Source organism: Pteronotus mesoamericanus, unplaced genomic scaffold (genome assembly GCF_021234165.1).
Source record: "Pteronotus mesoamericanus isolate MK-2021 breed Mesoamerican mustached bat unplaced genomic scaffold, CSHL_Meso_final scaffold_507, whole genome shotgun sequence".
Taxonomy (NCBI): domain Eukaryota; kingdom Metazoa; phylum Chordata; class Mammalia; order Chiroptera; family Mormoopidae; genus Pteronotus; species Pteronotus mesoamericanus.
The window spans coordinates 1,206,659-1,230,734 of NW_026555319.1; the positions used below are offsets into that span (position 1 = coordinate 1,206,659).

A 24,076-nucleotide genomic window follows, 5' to 3' on the forward strand; every position below is an offset into this window, starting at 1 on the left:
CAAGCGGCACCCACGGAGGCCGTGGGGAGCGAGCTGTGCCGACGGTGCGAGTCTCAGCGTCCGAGAGTCGGTGTAGCCCCTCGGGGGGGCAGGGACGCTGGGGTGTGGGTGGCTGTGTGGGTGTTTCGGACCGAGCGTGGCGGTCGTGCGTAGGCGTGGCTTCTGCTCCTGGCCTCTCTGCCTGGCGCCCGCACGTGTTCTGCCCAGGAGCACGGGTTTCCCCAGGGTCCGTCCCACACCCTGAAGGCAGGGGAGCGCGGGGACAGCGGCGGGCGACAGAGGGAGCAAGCACAGCCCCGTCCTGCACGCGTGGTGGGACGCGTGAAAGCCCAGCGAGCTCCGGGTGGGACCGAAAACGCGCGCGTGAGGCAGCGCGTGGATCCTGCTGACCCATGACAGGGAACGTTTTTATGGGTCCAGGTTGCACTTAAAGTGTGACAACTTCGCAGCAATGACACATCCTAACCGATGACGAATCATGTGATATGAGTAGTCGTGTTTCGGGTTTAAATTCTTTTTTATTTGAGTGGAAGGGAATTTTTCTGTACGAAGACTATAGAATCACTAGCATTTATAGCTTTTGTAATTCCGAGTTATGTGTCTGTTGTTCCTTTTACCTTGGATTGTAAACAGATAGTTCAGATTCGTGCACCAAAATGTATCAGCTGCGAGCGTGTCCCTTGCAGGGGACAGAAGCCCCACTGACACTAGACTGAACACAGCGGAGCCTCTGCTGGGTCATGAAACTGGGAGTCCTGGGGGGCATGGCTTCCCCGGACGGCTGGTTCCAGGCGTCACACGGAGCCAATGGCAGAAAGGCCTTCTCTGCTTGGCGGCCCTGCCCTCCACCCCGCCCCGGCGGCTCCCCTCGCTGGTGACAGTGCTGCTCCCCGAAACCCCTGGGGGAGCGAGGCGTCCCCGCTGCCCTCTGGAGTCTGGGGCTGCTCTGGGCGGTGTGCGTGCCCCGGGTCCCCCTGCCAGTGGTCAGGGTGCTGCAGCGCCAGGGCTCGCGGACCGGCCCGCCTCCACCCCGTGCCCCGCTCCACTGGGGACGGAATCGCCCGCCGGTCCCCGCGGACGGTGTGTGAGGAGGAGGGCGGTGTGGCGTGTGGCGTCGGGGGGTGAGCTCCTGGGGGGGCCGGGGCAGACACCCACCACCTGGCGCCGAGATGGGCCTCGGGAACCCCGCGGGGGGTGCTGTGCGCCGTGGCGTCTCCACGCCTCGCCTCGCCTTGTTTTTCCATTTGTCCATCTCGTGACATCATTCCTTCGGCTCACGTCGAACACAGTTAGGGTAGCTCTTGCTTATTTTTTGCTGGTACTGTCAGTACGATCTTAGGGCTATAGCAAGAACAATAGAAAATACAAACACACCAAAGTCTAGGTCTGGTTTTGCTGTGGAGCCGGGGCCCTGCTGCTGGGGGGGCCCTGCTGCTGGGGGGGCTCTGCTGGGGGCGAGGGGACCCCGCAGACAGTCAGGGTCTGGGCAGCTCGCCGCGCGTCGGCGTTGTCCGCCAGCCCAGGAGGGGGTGTTCGGGGGTCGGTGGCGTGGGCCTGAGGCCGTCTGTCCCTGCAGCCCCCTCGCGACGGCTGAGAAGGGAAGGCCGCATGGGCGCTGCGCTCTGCTCCCGGAGGACAGACTGTGCACGACCCTCCACAGCACCCCCGGCCCCTCCGACCCGTCCCAGGGGCCTGGCTCCACTGTGCGCCGAGGCCACGCTCGAGGTGGAAGAGAGGGCGAGGCGGAGGGCGGGGGCTCTGCCCCGGAGCCGAGCAGATGCAGGTGGGAGACCCGGGTGGGTGGGGACGGACGGGAAGCCGAGGGCACAGAGTGCGGGTCCCCGGGGCGCAGGACATCGCCGTAGGCCCGGGCGGGTCTGCTCTGTCGCTGAAACGGCTCTTGGCCGAGCACCTTCTCGAGCCTCCGCAGGAAACTCTCAGCCTCCCCTGGGCGGGATGCCGCCTCTCAAGCGTTCGCGATGCTTCGGCTGAGGTCACGGCATGCGCGGTGACAGGTGGTTTTTGCCCCTGTGCTGGTGAAAGCGGAGGGTGAGTGGGCCTGCGTAGCTGAGAATCGCGGCTTCGCCCTCCGACAGTTAGGAAAATCGCGTGTGGGTTTCCGCTGGACTTGGGTGCAGCGTGATGTTCCCTTGGCTGGCAGCCTGTCCGGTCACTGTCAAGAAAGTCCCTTGACTGACCCTAAATGCACAAAGGACAGGGAAGCAGAGCAAGGCCCAGACGAGGCCACACGCCTGCAGGGTTGCTACGCCGCGTCGGCTGAGAGACCTGTCACCGCCCCTGCAGAGGGCGGGGGGACGCAGGAGGGAGAGCCCCGTGTGGGTGGCATGAGGCCGCCCCTCCTTTCTTAACGGGCCTGAGGGGCGGGTGCTCATGTCCTCGTGACGTGAACAGGAACCGAGAAAGCTCCCCAGGGGGCCATGTGTTCATTCGGGGGCCTGGAAATCTGCCAAAAGGGGACCACTAGCGACTTACTCGGTCTGGCATTAAACAGGACGTCCCAGGAGGATGGAAACGTCCCAGTGACCAGTCGGGGGAGCCATGCGAGCTTGACTCAGGGGGAAGCTTCAGGAACTTACTATTTCGGACAGGTGCCCCCCAGCGGAGGAGTCCCCGCAGCCCTGGACCGCAGCGGCGTTCCGCGCGCCGCCCGTCGCTGGAAGGTGCTGGAGGTTTGCAGTCAGCATGATGTTAATTCATTTTCACCTGAAATAATGAATAGTAAGCAAGTACAGGAAAGACATCTTCCGCTCAGGAGTTGGCCAGAATTCCTTCGCGGCGACCGCAGGCCTTGCCCCAAGAGCCCCCCCACCCCTCATTCCAGGGTTTGGCACCGACGTTCTTTCCTCTCGGCTCCGCCTCTGCGCCCAGACCTTCTGCCACCTGCCCGCTGGTCAGCGTGCTGAGAATCAGTCACAGCCCTTCCCAGCTTCCTGGTGTCTGAGGCCTGATTTATTTCATTGATGTATTAAAACACTCAAATCGAGCCAACGTGCGTGACCGCTGTTCCTTGCCTTTCTTCAGGCTGGTAATGGAGTTTTTATGGCGTCATCAAATACCTGGGGCCACGCAGCATTTTTATCTTCTCTTCCTGTGAGCCAGTTTGGGAGCACCGTTCGCCACGGGCTCCGCCGGCTGACCAGGGTCCCGGCCTGCGTCCAAGTGGTGTGTCGGAGCAGGAACCTTGCCCACCCCTGCTTTTCCTGGCCTCGTCTGGCCCAAACAGGCGGCCTTGGCTCCCGGGACTGGTGCCGGCAGGAGCGTTCTGAGTTTGGGAAGGCGGTTCAGAAGACCAACGGGCTCCTGGCTAATCTGTTAGGCAGACAAGCCCCGCCTTGAGACGCAGCTTCATGGGGTCAGGGTTTTCTCTAAACCGCGCATGGTGCCTTCAGCGACTGTCTCGTAGTGGACACTTGGTAAATATTTGGGGAACAGTTGTGTCTTTATAGCTCGGCTCTAGGCCCTACAGTACAAACACAAACCAGCCTCATTCCAAACGCTGACTGAATGGCGGAGTCCGTCCTGTCGAGTTCGAACGTCATGTTCGTGAGAGAATGAAACCGGCCTCACCGTTGCAAAGCGCAGCGTGCGTTTGTTTTCCAAGTCTCCTTCCAAAGCGCGGCGCTCTTGCTGGTGCCGAGACACAGGGACGCCTTGTGACGTGGCTGGCACAGGCCGTAGGAGCTTGGCCACCTCCCCGTCCTCAGAGAGCAGAGACGTGGGGCCAGCGAGTGGTGGCGTGTGACGATCCAGCAGGCGCCTCTAGAAAGCACCGGTGCAAACCCCCCGCCGGCCGCCGCCGGCCGCCGACATCACCGCTGCCACCCCGGTGCCTCCGCCCGAGCCTCCCCAGCGCCCCGGAGCCTGCATCTCCCCACCCGCGACCTGAAGGCGCTCCCCCTCCGTCGGTCTGTGGGTTCCCGGAATGCCGGGTGGGCCGTGCTGTTCTTCTCCTCGTCTTCCTCAGCGTCACGCAGCTGTGGCTTCTCCTGGCCGCCTGGCCACTGAGAACATAGGCGAGATGTCTGAGTTTCTTGCTGGGCGACGCCGCACGCCACCTGGCTGGGCGCAGCTTGCAGACGTGCCACATGGGCCGTCTCCGCGGCTCCCTGTCCTCCCTGCGCTGGGCGTGGGGGTCAGCGCCTGGGGCCGAACAACGAGGACAGTGAGCCACCTGGGCCCGAGCTCGGTGCCACTGCGCCGCCGGGCGCGCCCTGGACACCTCAGGGAGCCACCTGCTGTCCTGTCGAGGCCTCTGGCCGCCGGTGCTGGCCCGTGCTGCGGGCGCTGAGCCTGCGCCTCATGGGACACGGCCCCCGTCTGCCCTGCGCTCGGCAGCTCTGAAGAATGCGGGTAAAATCCTTGGTTTTGGTCTTTGGACACGTCGCCAGACTCTATGAGAAAGAGGGGCAAGAAGCGAGACGACGTCTGGAGGAACATGCAGGCGCGCAGTGTCCTGGGGAGAGCAGTGGCAGGGAAGGCGGGCCGTCGGTGGGGAGAGGCCTTGCACGGGGACGGGTGGCCGTGACCAAGCAGGCCTGTGTCCGTCAGGCCGGGTCAGGGACGCGGCCGTCCCGCCTGGCGCCTCCTCGGGTCTCAGGAGCTGGGCTGAGCGTCACGGAGAAGGGTTTGCTCGCGGAAGCCACAAAGATGAGGTAGGACCGGAGAAACGTGCATCGTTGGGCTCCTCATCCCCCCGCCCCCGCCCCCCACGCAGACGCACTGGCAGGCCCAGGGGAACCTTTTGGCGGGGAGGAGTGGCACACTCACCGAGGGAGCTGATGTATGCGGAGAGCGCAGAGGAGCGAAGTCTGCATCTCTTTCCTGGCTCAGCGGTAACTACAGGGGAACGTGATACAACATACTTGAGAGGGTGGAAGCGAGAAAGATGAAAGGGATTTATTTAATTTGGTCTTGGGAGGAAATGGCTGCAAACAGTGGAATTTAGAAAAGGGACACTTACTCCAAATGCCTGGGGAACAGCTTGGGGGTGCAGCTCGCTGGACCCACTGGCCCACGGCAGGAGAGACGGTGTTCCGTGGGCTTCCTGCTGTCAGCGAGACCGGGCCGTGTCTCTGTGCGGGGGGCCTCCCTCGGTCAGCTCACAGGCCGCCGCGGGCTCACAGACGCCAGCTCCACAGCCCTGGGGCGGCGGGCGGCCTCTGTCCCGGTGTCCCGCGCGGGCCGTCGGCGACGGCTGCCTCTGTGCAGGGCTCCGCAGTCCAGACTCGGGGCAGGGCCGGGACAGGCCGCACGGGCAGCTGGGTGCTGGCGGTCGCTCGTGTTCCTGGAGCCGGGCACCCCTCCCCCGCCCTTGTCCCTCAGAGGCAGAGACCTGCTGGCAGGGGTCTCCCACTTGTTTAAAAGAAGCTGAGCGCTTTGACCCGTCCACCTGCGGAGGGGGTGGGGGGCTGTCCTCTGCCGTGAGCCACAGGCCTTTCGCTGGCGCAGGGGGAGACGGCTGCTCTGGCAGCGCCGGCCTGAGTTCTAATGCTACACGACGCTGCTCCCATGTGGGGCGGGATGCTACCGACACGGCAGTGGACGTGTCTGACATCGAACATCATGTGTCGTCATATGAGCGGGACCTATCGCAGGAACGTGGAAATGGGGTGAAGAAGACACGGTTCATGTCCTGGTCGCCTGCGGCGGCGGCTCCATCACCACGGCTTTGGGTGCGTTTCCCTCCATTCCTCCTGTTCGTCCCGCAGCCGCCAACTTGGCGCCGTGCCACCCCGCAGCCACAGGCGCCGCGCGTAGTGGGGGCTGTGTGTCGATGAGCGACTCCAGTCCAGGGCGCCTGGCAGTGGGGGTTTCTCCGGAGCAGCAGGGAGTCCTGGGGCTCAGCTCGTGAGGGGCGGGCCGCCCGGGGAGGGCCGCTCGCCAGGCGGGGACCTGCGCAGGGGCTGCCTCCGGTGCTCGCAGGGACCCTGCTGCTGCGACTGAGGATCGGGGTCACTGACGGGGGGACTTACGAGGACCAGTGTCCTTGTGGGAGGGAGGCGGGGGGATCGGGGCAGAGAAGGCGGCGGCCCCCCCTGGGGCTGGGGGAGCCTAGGCCTGGAGCCAGCCTGCGGCATCTCGGCCCGACTCCCCGAGACTGGCTTTGGGCCTGCGGCCCGGAGGCCCGGCCCGGGTGAGGCCGTGCCAAGGCGCCAGTGCGTGGGGCTCTGTCCCGTCTGGGCCTGGGGTGGCCCTGGCCTGCGCTCCCCGCGGGCGGGGCTTCTCCGCGTCGTCCCTCCTCGCGAGCCTTCGCGGGGCCACCGACTGGACTTCCCGGTGGAGCCCCGGCTGCCCGGCGACGCCCGTGATGCGGGGGGGCCCTGCGGGCGGGCGGCGAGGGCCGTGGGACGCGCGTGCCTCCGTGGGAGCGGGTCTGGAGGGAGCAAGGCGCCCGCACAGCACTTCCCGGGGTCCCGGGAGCCGTCCTCTCTGCAACCGTGGGTTTTTATCCAGTTAAAAGGACTCCTTACCTAGTGTCTCTAAATCTGTACATCTCATTTGACACGTTTCATCAGCATTTTTCCACTTGTTTCATGGCCGTCAGACCTGTGCCCCGTGGCACCGCGAGAGGCTGCCACGCTTCTGTTGGGGGACCCGCGGGGCTGGTTTGTGCCTCCTCTAGGTGTGTGTCTCCTGTTTCTCTTTTTCGAAACAAATGGCTGAGTTTTGGCGCCCTGTGACTGAGTCATGGGTTCTCGTTACTGATTTCATGCGCTTTATTACACATTTCGTGTGGTGCCATGGCCCGTCGGCCTTGGAAATCAGCGGCGTGGTGGGGGGACTCGGGTTTGCCATGCACGGTGCCGTCTGAGGGCGGCTGCGGGGCCCTCGTCCCTCGGGAGGTTACGCTGCCTGGGCCCCCTGGCCTTCTCGGTGGGCGCTGCAGGACAGAGCGGACGGGGGATCAGAGGCCTGGACTGAGCGCTAAGCGTAGACAGGCCTTCGGCGATTCCTGCCGCATGCCCTGGGAAAAGCTCGGTGGCTGTCCCCAGCCTCAGGCGGGCGGAGGCGTCTGTCCTGCGTTAAGGGACGAGGAGAGAAGGGGGGACGGGGACGCGCGCGGGGCAGCGTCTCGGCCCAGCCCTGGCAATGCGCCCCCTGCCGCAGACCCTCACTCTGTTCCCAAGGGCCGTCTGCCCGCGCTCGTGGCGGCACAACCCCCTTTCCTCGCGTCCCGTGGTCCGCCTGACGTCTAGCAGGGAAACCTTTTTCTACGATGTCTTTTTCCCTCTAAATACTCTTGGTTTTTCTTACGCAAATCCGTGTGTTTCGCAGAATTGTCGGGACCCCCTCGACCCCCGCGGACACGCCCGTGTGGGGACTGCATCATGTCCTTTCCTTTGCGGCGGGCGCTGCACCTGTGCGGTGCTCGTCCTTGCCTCTCGGTGCCTCTGCTGCGAAAACAAAACAAAAGTATCCACAGTCTTACGTTCCGAATAATTGATGTCATTCTTGGCTTCGTCCATTCTACTGTGTCCCTCCGAGTTGTTCTTCGTATCAGTTAGCATGTCCTTCGTTTCTGACTGGGCTTTTCACGCTGCTGAGGTCCGCGCTGAGTTCCCTGAGCCTCCTTGTAACCAGTGTTTGGAACTCTGCATCTGATTGCTTGTCTCCATTTCGTTGAGCTCTTTATCTGGAGCTTTGATCTGTCCTTTCAGTTGGGTCCTGTTTCTTTGTCTCCTCGGGCCACTTAGCAAGAGGTATGGGGGTTGAGGTGCTCACTGAGGCCGGCTGTTCCTTGTTTGAGAGGATTGAGGAAGTTGTGAAGCTTGAGCCAAGACCAGCCCTTGGAATGGAAAAGCAGCCTGGGTGGGCTGTAAATTGGGTGGGGTGGGGTCTCTGGGGAGCTCCAGGGCGGGGCACACAGTGTGAGCCCGGGTGATGGAGTCTCAGAAAGGGCCCCAGCTGCTGGCCCTGTGCGGGGAGGGTTTAGTAAAGGGACAGTGGCCTGTGCTCGCCTTGAGGCCTGACACCTCAGCTCCTCCCTGTGTGCCAGTCGTGCCTTCCGAGCTGCCACCCCGGCGCTGGAGCGCAGAGGGAGCGAGTCTGAGTAAGTCCGTGTGTGGTTCTTTAAGGGGAACTGCTTGGGACCCGAGACGTTTCTTCCACACACCTTGCTGGTTTTGCAGAGAGAATCTTAAATGCAGCAAGAGAAAAGCAGTTAGTCACCTACAGGGGCATTCCTGTAAGCCTTTCAGCTGATGTCTCAAAAGGAGCTTCGCAGGCTAAAAAGGACTGGCAAGAAGTATTCAAAGTCCTGAAAAGCAGGGACCTACAGCCAAGATGGCTCTGCTCAGCAAAGCCATCATTTAGAACCGAAGGGCAGATAAAGTGCTTCCCGGACGAGGAAAAACTACAGGAGGTCATTGCCACCAAACCATTAGTAGGTGAAATGTTAAAGGGACTTAAGAAAAACAAGATCAAAACTATGAACAATAAAATGGAAGTAAGTACACATTTATAGAGAGCGTTTTGATGGCTGCCAGATGGGAGGCAGGTGAGGGGGAAGGGGTGCAGAGATGAGGGGGCTGAGAAGCACAGACAGGCAGTCGCAGGACATGGGGACGTGGGGACGTCCAGTGCAGTAGAGGAAATGGAGCAGCCAAAGACCTTGTGTGCATGACCTGTGGACGTGAACAGTGTGTGTGTGTGGGGGGGGGGGCTCCTGAGGCCCGTGGGGGGCTGGGGGAGGGGACAGGGGGGAAAAATGGGGGCAAACTGCAATGGCAGAATCAGTAAAATATAATTAAAAAAATCTTAATTTGAAGTCCCTTTGAAAGAAAGCCTGGGACATTGGGCATGTGATAAAAATGACTTAACAGCTTTTAAAAATACAACTTGGAACCCTGTGCCCGCCAGCCACAGAGGATCATTTGAAAAGCTTGGGACGCGCCAGCGACCCCACAGGCGCCCCAGCCGCGGCGAGCGCCAGCCTCTGCCCAGCAAGCGACGCAGCTCGCTGCCCGCGCCCTCACCGCCGCCAAGCGCTTTGAGAAATTGCTGATCTTCCCGGCAGATTCCTGAGCTGCGGCCCAGAAGAAATGAATAGAGTTGAGAGCATCAGGACATCCTTTCTTTTTCTCAGAAAACCGTCTCTCGCTGAGCAGGGGAGGGTGGGCCGGACGGACGTGCGTGCCCGTGGTCCCGGGCCTGCGGCTCCTCGGCGGCCGCTTTGCGGAGATGCTGCACCCCGCTGGCGGCGCCTGAGCCCTCTCACGCCTTTTCCGACGGCGCTTTTTAACTTTTCTGCCACTTAAATGGTCTCTTGGGCTTCTTCAGAATAGATGAAGGCCTCGTTAATTAATGATTAAGCCTCCTTTTAACTCGCAGTGACAGTAACAAAGCTGCCCTTTACTGAGCATGCGCGGTATGCCAGCGCTGTTACAGTTGTTTTACTCGCATCAGAGTATTTAACCCGTGAGTCCATTTATTGAGTAGCTTCCGTTACTCATTTTTCAGATGTGGAAACTGAGGCACATAAAGTGCTTTCCTGGGGTCTCTCAGTGCCAGGGCTCCGCCCACTGTGTGGCGACTGTCCCTCGTCATTGTCTCCGGGAGCTTACACACGGCTTTAGAGCTTTTGTCTGTTTTCACCATTAGCTGCCTCGCGGCAGTTGTTGGGCGACTGCGGAAAGCCGGGACCTCCCTCGCGCGGCCCGGGCTCAGGACACCCTGAGCGAGCGCGCTGTGCCCGCGCTGCGGCGGGGGGCCCAGCCCGTGAAGCCGCCCCGGGCCAGCCGGCTCCCCCGTGCCTCTCGGACGAGTGGGCGCCCAGGGCGGGTCTCCGCTGCGGGGGCAGACGTGCAGCCGAGGCCCGTCACACCGCCTGTCTCACGCCTGCGCGGGTCACGCCTGCGCGGGTCACGCCTGCTGGCATCCCATTGGCCGGAGCAAGTCGCGTGGAGGTCCGCCGGCCAGGGGTGGGGACAGAACCTCTGTCCGCGTGCGGCTGGAGGAACGCACGGCCACGCTCAAGGCTCAGCGGGGTGCAAGGGCACCGCTTCCGTGGGGGAGCGGACGGTTATTTACAGGAGCGGCTGGGCCGGCGTCCAGAGTACCCTCGGAATTTTTAGAATATGGACAAATACCACCAGCTTTCAAGGTTTCAGTGAGTAAAATAAATGTTAACACACGTGCGAAGCCGAAGCTAGTTCCGGAATCCCCGGCAGTGCCACGCGGCCTGGGCTCGCGTGGAGGGAACACATAAAACGGACAGGGAGTGAACCTGCTTTGGTGGTTTCTAATAGGGCGGTTTTTGACCGACTCTTTGCAGAAATGGCTTTTCTGAAGTTTTACTTGGTGGGAGCCCAGAAAAGCCCCCTGGAGCGGCCCCCTGGAGCCCGCAGGCGGGCGTGGGGCACGGGCTGGCGCCCCGCCTCGAGCAGCCCGCCCGTCGCGCGCAGCGGGAGTCTTGGAGAGTCAAATAAAGTTGATTTAAACTGTGAACGCAGAAGTGTCTTCACTCTGCATTGCGGTGCAGCGGGGACACGCTTTTATGCTTGTCTTTCCGTCCCGCCGTCCGGGCAGTTGCTGGCACACGGTGGGACCCCGGTGAGCGGGGAAGTCGCTGCCCAGACCTGGCAGGCGGGGGCACCGACGTAGCTGCCGAGGCTGGTAGGCTGGTAGCGCTGCAGCGCCCAACCCGAGAACCATTTTCCATTTGTGCCTGTGGGACGGGGCCGCCCCCAGACATCCAAGCGAACCTCCCGTCCGTCCCGACCTCTGGCCCCCTGGGCGTTTCGCCCCTTCAGGGTGGCGGGCGGACGAGGCCAGACGAGTGCCGGCTGAGCGCAGTCTTACCGGCCAGGCGATGGAGTGCGGAGCCTGTCCGCCCTCCCTCACGTCTGGCGGAGGCTCGGCAGTGAGCGAGTGCCTTTCGGGGGCTCCGGGGTGTGCAGGCTTGAGGCCCGCCGCTTCCGGGGTGAGGTCTGAGCTCCCGAGCGGGGGGCGGCCCCGGCGCTGTCGCTCCTGCTGAGCCGGCGTGGCAGTGGGACGGGAAACACCCAGGTTTCCTTCTCATGCGTGCGAGGGAGTCGAAGGTGCGAACGGAATAACAGTGTAAAATGAGATAATGAACCGACGTGAGAGATTTCTATGAACTGTTGCTTCCTGTGCGTTACTACGCGTAAGAAGTGGCGGCCTGTTTCTACAGATGTGCTGTGGGACTTTGTAGGGAAGAGACCAACCGATTCGAGGTTTTTGAAAACAACAGATGCGTTCAAATACAACAACATCAGTCTGCCCAGCGTCAGCGTCGGACCGGCCGTCACAGGGAAGATGCTGCTGCCGCAAAGCGGTGATCCCTCCGTCCTGGAGGGCCAGCCCGCTCCCCAGGAAATGAAGCTCCTCTCGAATTCTGGGGCGGGGAGGGGGTTTGGGTTGTCAGTGCTGGGACTTGTCCACTGCAGGATGACAGGGTGTCATCTGCGGCTGTTGCATCCGTGGCAAGTGACAGGAAGCTCTCAGACAGACTTAACCACAAAGGGAGCCTGTGCCTCAGGACCCCGGGACTCTCCGGTGCCCGGCGGCCGCGGTGCAGGGCGCGGTGCCCTTTCGCCAGCGTCTGAGCACTGTTGGCCCTGCGGGGGTGCCAGCGGGTGACAGGCGACAGCCCCCTCGTGTTCCCGCAGCATCTGCCCCGGAGGCTCCGGCCGCGAGCAGCGCCCTCTCGGGGGCTCCGGGGCACCGGGGCACCGCCTGACGGTCATTCTCGCGGGCCGCGGGCCGCCCCCGAGCCCCGCAGCGGCCACACGCCGGGATGTGCCGGTGGTTCTCCAGCTTCTTGGTCTCGCGCGCTTTTTTCACTCCTAAAAATTGTCGAAGACTCCAAAAATGTATGTTTGTTTAGGTTATACTTATTGATGTTTACCGTGTAAGAAATTAAAACCAAGAAATTTTAAAGTGAGTATTTATGAATTTATTTTAAAAAGCAACGGTAAGCCCACCGCATCTTACCATGATAGGGTTTTATGAAAAACAACTGCATTTTCCAAAATGAAACACAATTGATGAAAAAAGCATCACTATTTTGCCAGTTTTCAAAAAGTGTCCAGCTTAGCAGGCGACCGCGGTCCTGGGGTCTGCCTCTGCGCTCAGCCTGCGGGCCGTGGCTGTCACTGGCGTGGGGACGGGCCGCTTGGCCTCACAGGTGTGTGTGCGCTTGGAAAAGAGGATGTTGTAGCGGCCTTTTCAGACCCGTGCGTGTGTCTGTGAGTCTCTGTGCCCGTGCGTGCGGGCGTGCCAGTCGTGCTCCAAAGACCGGGCCCTCTGCGCAGGTCGCGATGGGACACGGAGACCCCGCCGGGCGCGCGGGGCGGGGCGCGGCGGGTTCCGAGCAGCCGCTGCCCGCGCACGGGGGTCCGGTGTCCTCGCGTGCTGGTTGTTTGGAAACATCAATTCAGTAATCATGCAAGACTGCCAGATGTGGACCCGTTTCATTATAAAATGCCAAAATTTACATTTTGTTTGAAATATCTTGCCTATCACACGAGAAACAGCCTGTGCACGTTGAGCTTTCAGCTCCCGTGGCCGCAGTCCGTTTCCCCGATTCAGGTTTCTGCCTGGAAACTGTAGTTCGGTCGTTGGTCACAGGTCCCGTGAGCTGTGCTTGTGGAAGCAGCTCGCCCCCTCGCGCGGCGCTGAGGAAGCGTGCGTCCCGTGCGCAGGCTGCGTGGCCGTCGTGTGCTTGCCGCGCCTTCAGGAGAGAGCGCCGCTCGCGACGCAGCAGCGGGCCGCCCCGAGGTGACAGGGCGGCCGGAGGGCCCGCAGGCGGCGGAAGGGCTGCGGGCGTTTCCTCGCACAGAGCGTTAAAAACACCGGTATTGTTGCGCGGCCCCACTTGCATGTGGACTCCAAGGAGCAAACGAAGCGAACAAACAGAACAGAGACAGAGGCGCAGACTTGGAACAGACTGAAGGCTCTGGGCGGGGGCGCGGGGGGCTGGGCGAGAGGCAGAGGGGCCCGGGGCGCGGGGGGCCTCGCAGCACCGCCCGCCCGCCCAGGCCTAGCTGACCCTCGGGACAGCCTGTAGCTGGGCCGAGCGTGTTGGGACCATTTCCCGGGGGATGACACTGAAGCCCAGGAGGTTGTGGTCCAGGGCGAGGAGCGCGTGGGCGCTGGTTTGGAGCTGGAGGGTGTCGCCCTCCTGCCTGGGTGGGGGGAGGGGCTCCCCTGTCCCTGAGACCCCAGGATCCGTGCTGGGCTCGGCGGCTGCTCGCGGCTCCTTCCTGCAGTCTGTTCTTGGTTGCGGGGTTGTCTGCCTATGAAGTTTGTTTGGTGACTTGGGGGGTGGCAGGGCCACTTGCTCATCGTCTCAGCGGCAAGAACGTCCTTGTCCCAGTCAGAGCGGCCCCGCCAGGCCCGTTCCGCTTTCTGTGAAGGGTCGGTGGGGTCAGCGCCGACTGGCGGACGCGTGGTGTGAGAGCCCCCGCGTGGCGTGGACCCGGAGGTGCAGCCCCATAGCCTGCGGCCGGCGGGGCACACGCAGAAGCACACGCCCGAGTCAGGTGCTCCGGGCCTGAGGAGACCCTTGTTAGTGGGCGCCCGGGTCCGTAAATCCTGTGCAGTCACCAGTAAACGCCTGGCGTATCCCCCCAGAGCTTCCATGTTTCACTGTGAAACGTTTCTTGAGAGGGGCATCTCTGTGTTTGTCAACTTGAAATGGCACTTCTGTCCGTGGAGAGAAAGCCAGCACGCTCTGGATTAACTGGCACAGAGGCTGGTCCCCGCCCTCAGTGCAGGTGCCTGCTGCCGAGAGTCCGGCTCTGGCTCCTCGCACGGACCGTCTGTATGCCGAGTCCTGGCTTCCTTTCTTCTGATCATCAGATTTAGCGCTCACACCTCCGGAGATTTATATTTTTAATGTTTCAATTCGAATGAGGCTTCTCCTCGTGTCTGGACAGAAAGCTTTTCTTTCTGAACTGTTAATGGGGCCGAGCGCCCAGAGGGGAACCCCCTCATTCCATTCTGGCCCGCTCTCCGGGAGACGCACAGCGAGCCCCGCCCCGGGGGCTGGGGGCACAGCCCTGGAGCGGAGTGTGCGGAGGCTCCGCAGCGTTCACCGCGCAGCGCGGGGCGCCCTCCGTCCGCCAGCATCGCTCGGGCAGGGTCAAAGGGACGCCAGTTCTCGTCTGCCGCCGATTTTCAGTCAGCGAAACTGCGACGCGGAGAGGGCCTGTGCGTTCCCAACGAGGAACCGACCGCGCCTGCCCTGGACTCCCAAAAACGAGACCAGTGCTGGGGAGGGCAGCCTCCCCTCTGTCGCCAGGCGGACAGGTGCGCTGGCGGGGAGGGCGCCTGAGCTCAGCCGCCGGCCAGAGGCTCAGCGCGCGTCTCCCTGGGTTAGCGGGAGCTCCAGTCCACCTAGGGTCGGGGGTCAAACCGTGGGCCCTCCTGGGCACGGCCCCTTGAGGAGCGCGCCCACAAATCGCTGCAGGGGTCGGTTTGCTGAGCTCCCTGCTCCCAGGTGTCGCTGTCCCTGAAGCCGACCGGCCCAGGAAGCCCCTCAGGCCGTGGGCCTCAGCTCCCCCTTGTCCTGCGCGCCCCTGCAGGCACTCACGGTGGCGGACGCCGGGGGACAGCCCGGGACGCCGCGTGTCTGCACGAGCCGACCGCACTAAGGCTGGACGCGCAGCGGCTTCCCGGGCGGCCGGGTGCAGTGGCTCTCGTTCCCTGCTTCGCACACAGCGGAGGGGAGGCGCTGGCCGCATTGTCTGGTCTTCGGCGTCACTGCTGACGACGGCCCATGATGAGTGAAGGTCCCTGTGTGAGAACGTCTGCTCCCGGCTCGCCCCAATGGGCACGCCTTGCCCCTTCTCTGCCCCCAGACCCCGCAGGAACCTGCACCCATGGGCCCTGGACCCCCTGTCCCCTGCGGCTCTCAGTGGAGTCTGCTGAGGAGGCAGGGGGTGTGTCCTCGTGGGCCACCTAGATTCCTGCGTGTGGGGACGCGTGCGGGAACGCAGCCCTGCCGGCGGGGGCTCCCCGCCTGTCCTCCAGCTCCACAGCGGTGCCTGATGCCTCGTCCTGAACACTTGCCCTATGGGACATTCTCGACCTGCTTTGGTTTCTCCACGCAGGTGGGACCCTGCAGGAGGCTTACATCCTGGTCCCATGAGGTTAGCGGTGGCCACATGACATGCTCGGCCAAAGCGATGCCTGTCACGTCCATGCAGAAGCACGTCTGAAGCTCTCGGGGACGCGTCCCTGGGTTGGGGAGTTTGAAGCGACGGCACGGTCTCTGTCTGCCTGCGCCCCTGCGCCTGCCCGGGGGGCCGGGCGAGCCCCCCCGCCTGCTCCGTGAAGGCCGTAGAGTGGGGCTGGGCCTGGTGGGAGCTTTCTCGTAAGGTGGACCCTCCTGACCGCGTGACCCTGTTCATGTCATTGTTGATGCCTTTCCGGTCACCTTGCCCTGCTCTGGGTTAAACAGTTGTCCTTCACAAGGTTTGCATGTGTGTGTACCCACATACACGTTTGCTGAAGTCACAAGGCTCAATTCATGAAAATTTTAAACATCGCCTTTAGAGACTTATGGGTACAGGGAAAGCTAGATGTGGATTCATATACATATTTTCATGGCAGAGAAGTATGACCGAGTGATCAATAAGAGACTTTCAGCCATAAAAATAGAACACATTAGGGTAGAATTCTGTGAAAGAAATAAAATGGATATGCACGCTAACAGCAAAAAAAAAAAAAAAAAAAAAAAAAAATCAATACGAAATTCCAGTCTGGTAGAGAAAAGGTTGTCTGTGTGTTTTCTTAAGACGAATAATGGAGAGTAGCAAATCCGCCATGGTATTTAGATTCCGGTGAATACTTTTAGGAGAATGATATAACAGTTTAATTTTAAAATGTCAATAGTTACAGTATGCTGAGAATTTCAACCTTTGCAGCTTAGGAGGGAAAATTTTAAATGTCACCTTTAAAATGCGCCCAGGGACGCAGAGGCTTGTAAAAATCATTCTGGAGCACTGCTGGCCAATAGCGTTCCCTGCGACGGCGTCTTCTGCGCCTGCACCGTCTTGTGCAGCCTAGCGCCCTGTGGTGTGCCGCAGAGGAAGTTCACGTGTTTCATTTATCTTATCCTGTCACGGTTGCAGAGGGTCTTACGACAGGGCCACCTTTTTCTCAGCTGTCTTTTCAGGGTGTATGCAAGCAAGGCGACTGGGTTATTGGCCCATCAGAAGTAAGAAAAGGTCCACGGAAAGTTGGGAAAGTATTTCTTTTCACCACTGGTTACAGCAGCATTTAGGCCTCCCCTGCCATTTCAGCCTCCGCTGAGACCGCCCCTCCTTCTCACCGAAGCGCTTGGGAAGGCCGGCTCCGTCGCCTTCTCCCAGGTGACGTGTGAGGACTTGGGCTGCTGGACGGTCTTGTCCTCGCCGCCCAGTGCGTGGCCCGGTGGCGACAGGAGCGCCGGCCAAGGCGGAGGGGGCACCTTCTCCTCCTGCTCCGGCGCCTGGGCGCGTGGCAGGCGGGTGGACGGCCACAGGCGTGTGCGTGGAGGGCGGGCACCGGAGCACCCGGGGCGGACACTCTGCCCTGGCCCTGCTTCGCCCCAGGGCTGGGTCTGGGCGACGTGGGGGCAGGGCTCGGGGCGGGGCATCCGCCGACCGACTCCGTGCACCTTCTTGGCAGGAAAATGTTTTGCCTTGTTTTTAAAACATTTTTCATTAATGTATAGTTGGTATACAGCATTTTACTCGTTGCACGTGCACGACGTAGGGATTCAGCGTTGACGCACCTTACAGGGCGGCCGCCACCCTAGGCCTGCTGACCAGCCGTCGCCTGCAGAGCGGTTACCTTACTGCCTGTGTCCCTTCCTCTTGTCTGCTCATCCCCACCCACACCCCGGCAGCCAGCAGTTTGTTCTGTTTCTATGAGGCTCTTTTTAGAAAATTGGTTCTGAGGGAGAAAACACGAAACGGAACGTGTAAGTCACCTGTAAGCAAATCGCCTAAGATGTGTCTGTCCACATCCGGCTTTCTCATACACACCTGTACTTTTGTCTCTATTGTCCACGGGGAGAAGCACCTGCAATTAAAATTGGCATGTCAGAAACCTGCCCTCTTAAGCCAGTGTCAGAAGCAGTTGTTTTCCTGTCTCCACTTTTGTTTCTAGGAGGTTTGAGCGGGCAGGGAGCCGGCCAGCAGGGCTCGGCAGGAGCGGGGGCGGCCGGACGCAGCGCTCCCTCCGGCCGCGGCCCGGCAGGGCCTCCTGCGTGGCCCGGAAGGAGGTTTCAGGGGCGCACTGTTTCTCAGATTGAAAGGCTGCCTTTGGACATGGGCTTCCAGAAAGGATCCTTGTTGGAAGCGCCAAGATGAGCCCAAGGGAGAGAAAAGGGGGGACTGGCAAGGAGCTGGCGCGGGAGCGGGATGCGGGGGCGCCGCCCCGCGAGCCGGTGGACCGGCCAGGAGACGTGAACAGGCAAAAATGAGCCTCAACACTCGGTGACCGTAGTGCATATGGAAGACGGCACTTCCAGTCAACCCCCGGCGCTGGGCGCATTAGTTAATAAACAGTGCTAATGAGCCCTGTGTGGGCAAAGCTGCGGCCGGGGCTCTAAGGTAAGTTCCAGATGGGTCCGGGGATTAATTTCCGTACAAAACGGCTTCCTAGTACACAATAGAAACAAGGCCAACAAAGCAGAGAAATGGGCAAAGGATGTTAACAGGCGTTTTACTTCTTCGAATCTAAGCATATGAAAAAAAATTCAGTGCCCCTCAGGTGTCATGAAATAGGGCTTTTATTATCAGATCGACAGCGATTATAAAGGTGAGAAAAAAGGCACACAAGACCCACAGTGAGCGTGTAAATCGGCGGCATCTCTTCGGCGATTTACAAGTGCTGTCAAAGCCGAGCGGTTCCTCTTTCCGACGTGCCTGCCTGCGTGCGCGTGCACGTGCACCTGTGCATGCGTGCGCGTGTACAGAGCTGTGTGGGCGGAAACTCTTGGAACCCTGATTGTAGCAGCAGCGTGGAAACCGCTGGCTTGTCTGGCCAATCAAATCGCCCGTTGGGTAGATTTCGTTTGGCCGCACCCGCCCTGCGGAGAAGTGTGCAGTGTGTGAACCGAGGACCTCTCGGCGCGGGTGTGGAGCCGTGGCGACCAGACACGCGCACGCTGCGGGAGCACGCTTCCCCCTGCCGCTGTCCGGGAGCGAGCGCGCTGATGGGGCGCTGACGCGGCCGCCTCTGCGGAGAGGACGTGCAGGCAGGGAGCCTGCTCCTTTCCCCGCCGGGCGTTGGCAGTGTGCCCGCCTGCCTGCCTTCTCACTGAGGTTCGGGCAACGCGGGCAGCTCCGCCCCAGAGGCGCCCTGTAGGTGCGAACTGTTCGCGGTCGCCCAGGCTTTTCCTTAGGACGGAGGCGTGTGTCCTGGCCGCTCCTCGGGGCCACTCTGGAGGGTGCGGGCGCGGCAGGCGGGGGTCGGGGCTCCCTGGGAGCTCGCTTCCCGCTTCCCGCTTCTGTGCGGGAATCCACAGGGTCTGGGACGGAAGGTCCCTGCGGATCAGCACAGGCTCGTACGCGGGCGGGAAGCGCAGGGCGTCCCAGCGCGCTTCCTTGTCGTCCGACCCTGGGTTCACAGTCCCGAGCGTGTTCCCGGCGCGCGGGTTACTGCGTCAGCTGCCCACGTGCGGAGTCGGTGCTGCTCGAATACATGCCTGCGTTGCGGTTCAGGGCTGAGCTGGGCTGCTGGCTGGACTTCACACTGCAGAAAAGCTCATGGACCCCGCGCATTCGATCGGGGCGCCCCCGGGGCGGGCCCTGCGGAGCTCCGCTCAGCTCGACCGCGTCCGGCAGGACCGGCTGGAAGCCACAGCCGAGTCCGCGCGACGGGACAGGAGGGACGGGGCTCCCAGAGCTCACGGGGCCGGGGCAGGACGTCGGGGAGGCTGATGGTGGCTTTTGAAGGAAATCCTGTCCCGAGCCCGTGCGGACGCGGTGGGAGACGCTGTGGAGTCGCCCAGGCTCAGTGACAATGCAGAGTGGAGGCGCGATCGCAGGGTGGGGCCGTGCGCCCCGTTGAGGGAACGGAGAGCCTGCTCTTCTCTGCGGCTGAGAGAAGAGAGGGAAGGACGGGGCTCAACAAAGCCTCGCTTGGCAGGGGTTTGCTGGGCTGTGAGCCAGAGGGATGTGCAGTCTCACTCGTGAGTCAGGAAGGGTGTCGTTTCCCCAGTGGACAGCCTGCTGCCCCGGACACGATGGGGGAGGTGGGGACGGAGACGGGGTCCCCCTTGCTGCCACTTTCCCACGGTGCGGCCGTCGCAAACCTGGAGGCGGCCCCGTCTGCCCCTCTCGGCGCCGCCGTCTGCCCAGGCGCCCTCAGGCCGCCCTGTCTGTCCCCTGGTGTCCTCGCTCCAAGTCCCTTCCCCTTCCCCAGGGAAACAGGTCAGGGGGCGGGAATGGGGCTGCCTGTGTCCCATCCACTCCGACCCTGGAGCCGACACCCGCCGGGTGCCCCGGGCCCACTGCCACCCAGGGGCCCGCGGAGGGCGCAGCTGAGCACTTCCTGTCTCCCACAGGGCGACGGTGAAGAAGGGCGTGCGTGTCGCGGGGGTCCGAGCCAGCAGCCCCTCCGTCTGGGAGGTCAGGGAGAGCCCGGACCGCGCCGGCAAGTCCGTTCCAGCTGTCATCGTCTGTCACAGGAAGCCTGCTGGCCCGGAGAACAGGTGAGTGCCCTTCGCCGTATTTAGATTTGGCTGTGACAGTGGCTTCCTGCGCCCGGATTGGCGGGCAGCCGCATCCAGCGCGGTTTGCGTGACGCCTTCGGAGCAGGGCGGCTCTGCGCACAGGCCCGGCCCGGCCCGGCCCAGCGCAGGCTGGGTGACCTGTGGGGACTCGCCCACATGGACGAAGTCACCTGTGAATGATGTCACTCTGCTCGGTGGCCTTTGTCAAACCCGTGTTTGAGGGGGACCCAGAGTACGGGCATCTCTGACAAAACCGCCCATGGGCAAGGTTGGCTGAGCCAGCGTGTGTCTCGGCCCGCGGGCTGCACGGACTCGGACATGCCACGCATGGCTGTGCCCATGCTCGGTCGTTGGCTGAGGCGCAAGAAGCGAGAGCCGCGGAGAGATGACCGTCTGGATGCGCGTGCACAGGAGACGGCTGGGGCACAGCAGGGCGGGGGCGGGCGCGCGGCACTCGGCCGGACTCGACTGAATCCTTCTTCCCGGAACCTCGCCGGGGGGTTCTGTCCGGTCACCTCCTGTTGCCACTTTTACGGGGCTCTTTGCTCTTTCTATTACTGAAACTTAAAACAGTAACAAACAAACAAATCCCTGGTTTGAAACGCTTCACTCATTTCTGTAGTCAGGGTTTTAAATTCACAGCTTTGTGTTTGGAAAATACGTTTATGTTCCATTATTTATCCCAGTGTAGAGGCCTGGAGTTTAGCAGGTGGCTGTTTCTCTTTTCTGCGGTGTGTTTCCCAGGAGCACTGGACTCCCTTTCGGGGGTGATCTCGCTGTGCTCCCCTGTGTGCCCTTAGCCTGTGGGCTCCCTGCTCCAGCCCCTGATTGGGGTCCTCGAGTCTGAAGCTCTGGCGTGGGAGCCTTTCCTATTGTGAGCAGTGTTTCTAGACTTTTTCTGGAAGATTTCCTTGTAGGGCTGATGGGAGAAAAGGAGGAAACCGTGGGCAAGCTCTGCTGTCCACGCGCCCACAGCGCCCCGTGCCAGGCTGGCGGCCGCGCGGCCTCCCGGGCGCACAGGCATCGTGTGATGGGGGAAATGCCGGCACCGCGGTGAAGGGGCTGCTGGTGTTGGGCCGTTGGCAGGAGTCGGGGGGAAGGGAGCGAGGGGGAGGCTGCAGGCGGTGAGTGGTCTGCACACAGACGTGGCGCCAATTTCCATCAGGGGAGGGATTCGGGGCAGAAAGCGGCTGTGTTTTCTCCGTCCTCTTCTTGCTGCCTGCTCCGTGGATCGGTGTTGGTAGAAGGGGCCGCCCCGTCACCTGCAAAGCATCTGTGAAACGCAGAGGGGCCGGGCCTTGGACGATGGCGATGGCGGTGACGATGGCTTTGCTTTTGAATTTCCGGCTCAGAGCCCCTTAGGTTCCCCGGGGCCCGGAGGAGCAGGAAGGAGGCCGTCGGGGGCCGCCCTGTGAGGGCGCGGCCATGTGAGTGGGCGCCGAGGGCTGCAGGGCCCCCGCGGGCTCGCCGCCTCCCAGTGGACAGAGGCGCGGCGCCTGCGGAGGGGGTCGAGGCGTGGACGTGGGCGAGGGCCGCTGTCGTCGTCCGCTGGGCCACTCTTCTCTAAGGGGCGCGGGCCCTGGGGGAGTGTCCAGCTGTTCCTTCAGCAGCCCTGACGCCCGGGCGCCGCGCCCTGCGGGGGCCACACCTCCCCCGCGAGGCGCTGATGCCGGCTCTCTGTTCCCTGGCGTGGGTCCAGGGGGCGGGGCTGAGCCCACACGCACGTGTGCCTGAGTGAGACGGGACGAGTCCCTGCGGAGGGCGTCCTCTCCGCATGTGCAGTGATTGGTTACCTGTGTATGTGATAAATGTACAGACAGTGTGTGCACACAGAACCTGTGTGCACACAGAACCTGTGGGCACAAAGCCAGTGTTTGCATGTGTGCATGGATGTACACGCACACGCTTGTGAGTGGACACGCGCCCACGTGCGGACGTGCTGCTTGGAGGCCCTGTTTACTTTGGAGTCAGTTCTCGCACAGCCGCCGGGAGGCCTCCGCCTCGGGGGCAGCTGCAGGGCCCTGGCTCGCCTGCCGGGAGCCCTGCCGGTCGCGGTGCGGCCCCTGCCGCAGCGCCGTCCCCAGCTGCCCCATGGGCCGGCTGAGCGACGGTCTGGACCGAGGGTGCCCCGGGGCCCACCTCTAAGGATGCGCCACGCTGTTGCCAGCAGGCCTCCTTGGGACAGCGGCGGCCCCGGTGGGGAGCCAGGAACAGGTACTTCGCGGCAGAAGGGCTGCCGGCCGATTTCCCCAGGGGGCCAGGGGCGGGGGCAGAAGGCTGAGGGTGAAGGCTTCTGACCGTGACCCGCTGGGACTGTGCGCGTCCCCGCTTGGCGCGGCCGTTGTGCCGGCAGACGTTTGGATACGATGCGCGTGTCCGTGCAGGCGCGGCAAAGGCGGGTCCCCGTGGAAAGCAGTACAGTAACTAGTAAATAGTAACGCAAGAATTAACTCTGTTTCACGAACTCACAACTGTAAACCTGCTTTTGACCCTCCCTGTATGGTCAACTTTTAATCTTCACCTCAAATTTTTTCTTCTTTCTTCGGTCTTCGTGGAATCGGTGGGAGAAAAACGCCGCTGCTCGCCAGGACGGAGTGGGCTGGGCAGGCAGTGCCCGCGGGGCCGGGCGGCAGATGGAGAGCGCGCCGCGGAGGGGAGGCTTCCGCGCGGTTCTGCCTTGGAAACCGGTCGTTTCTACTTGCTTTCAATACATTTTAGTTCTTAAAAACCAGGACCCAGTCTCCGACGCGGGAAGAGGCCGGGTCTTAGCGAGAGTCGCGGGTCTCTGCGGCCAGTGACGCACTGCGGGTCACGGAGTCGCCTTGACGGCGCTCAGTCACTGGGGCAGGTGCCGTCCTATGGGTTAAGGAGTCACTCACGCGCCGGTGGTCAACTTAATAGAAACGGCTGAAGATTTTTCACCTACGGTGTCACACAGCCTTCCTCTTTGAAGAGGTTTGGTTGCGGAAAACCTTACTGTCACAGTGTGCCCCTAGGGATTCCATCGGGGCCCTCAGGTCCGTTTTGACTGGGTTTGCCCGGCATGGTGGGGCGCGCGAGCAGGGTCACCCGCTGTGCGCCGGCCGTCCAGGTCCGTGGGGCGTCTTCAGAGTCCAGCTCGCTCCAGCCCTGGCAGACTTAGATAAATGTGTGGCAAAAGCCGTGTATGTTCATTTCTTTGCTTGTTTCTGCGTAGAGGAGTGTTTTCCAAAGCTGAGCGCCGTTGCTATGTAAATGACTTCAGGAGGCACCCAGCAATGAAATTATATTCCATAAAGCCGAGTGACAGAAACCTACAAGCTTCTCAGTTCTCCGGCAAGACTTCCAGTTGAAGAGAAACGTGTCTCCTTTGCTTGGGGTGTCTCTACGGGCCCTGTCCTTGGCTGACAGGCTGTGGCTAGACGAGATGGCGTAGCCGGAATGGTATTTATTTTTTTTAACAATTTTCATCTACTTCAGATAATGATTTTCCATTCATTATTCACTGTAGGTAACATTTCATTTAAAAACAAACGTATTTTAAGTAAAAACTGCCACAAGAGGAAAAAAAGCTATTTCAAATGTAGATAAATATTAACATCATGAATGTACATTCAGAGTTGGGATATACAGGCTTGATATATCTCATACTATATTTGTTAGGATCAGGTTTGATTATTTTATTTCTAATGCAAATAAGAGTGACTTAAGCTAAACAGAACCCCCCCCACCCAGGCGCCTGGGGCAGGTGGGCAGGGCGGGCGTGGCCGCTCTCCAGCCCCGTAGGCCGAGCGCCTGTCTCCCTTCCACGCGGTGCTGACACGGGGCTTTCGCCCTCCCAGAGCGAGACGGCTGCGGGAGTGCCAGTCGTCACATCTGCATTGTGGGCCCAAGAACAGTGGCAGAAAAGGGTCTTCCCAGCCGGATCAACTTCCTGTAAGCAGCTTTCTTGGAAACTCATGCCAGCGCCTAATGCTCCCTTGCCTCTCACTGGCTGGGGCCCAGTCACATGAGTGCACCAGGCTTCAAAGTAAAGTGGAAGCCATCATTTATTGCAGGCAGCCCTGTGCCAGCCAAGAACCTGTGCTTGTCCCAAAGATGGAAGAGCAGACGGGGAGGGTTAGGCAACCAGAAACCTCGGTCTCAGCCATTTACAGCCAGGGCGTGTTGAGGGCGTTCCGCTAGGGTGATGGAAAGAGCCGGGGGCCTGGCGTCTCCTGCCTCTCGCAGGTTCCCGTGGAAGCGCCCAGGGCCCTCCGCAGGGGTGGGGGCCTGCACACGTGGAGCACACACCAGGAACATAGGGATGCACGCCGTCACAGGGCAGGCGGAAGTGGGTAGAAGAGGGTGCGAAGGCTGTGTCTCAAGTGCACCTGACGAGGG

The 24,076-nt window shown here is 61.6% G+C and overlaps 1 protein-coding gene across 1 annotated transcript in view; it reads left to right on the plus strand.

The window, feature by feature from the left end:
* Positions 1-24,076, plus strand: part of TMEM132D (transmembrane protein 132D) — a 162,310-nt gene that overhangs the window by 80,674 nt on the left and 57,560 nt on the right. Inside the window, exon 4 of the mRNA XM_054594006.1 lies at positions 19,547-19,693. Within this exon, the coding sequence (XP_054449981.1) occupies positions 19,547-19,693 (147 nt within the window). The remainder of the gene's footprint in view (positions 1-19,546; positions 19,694-24,076) is intronic.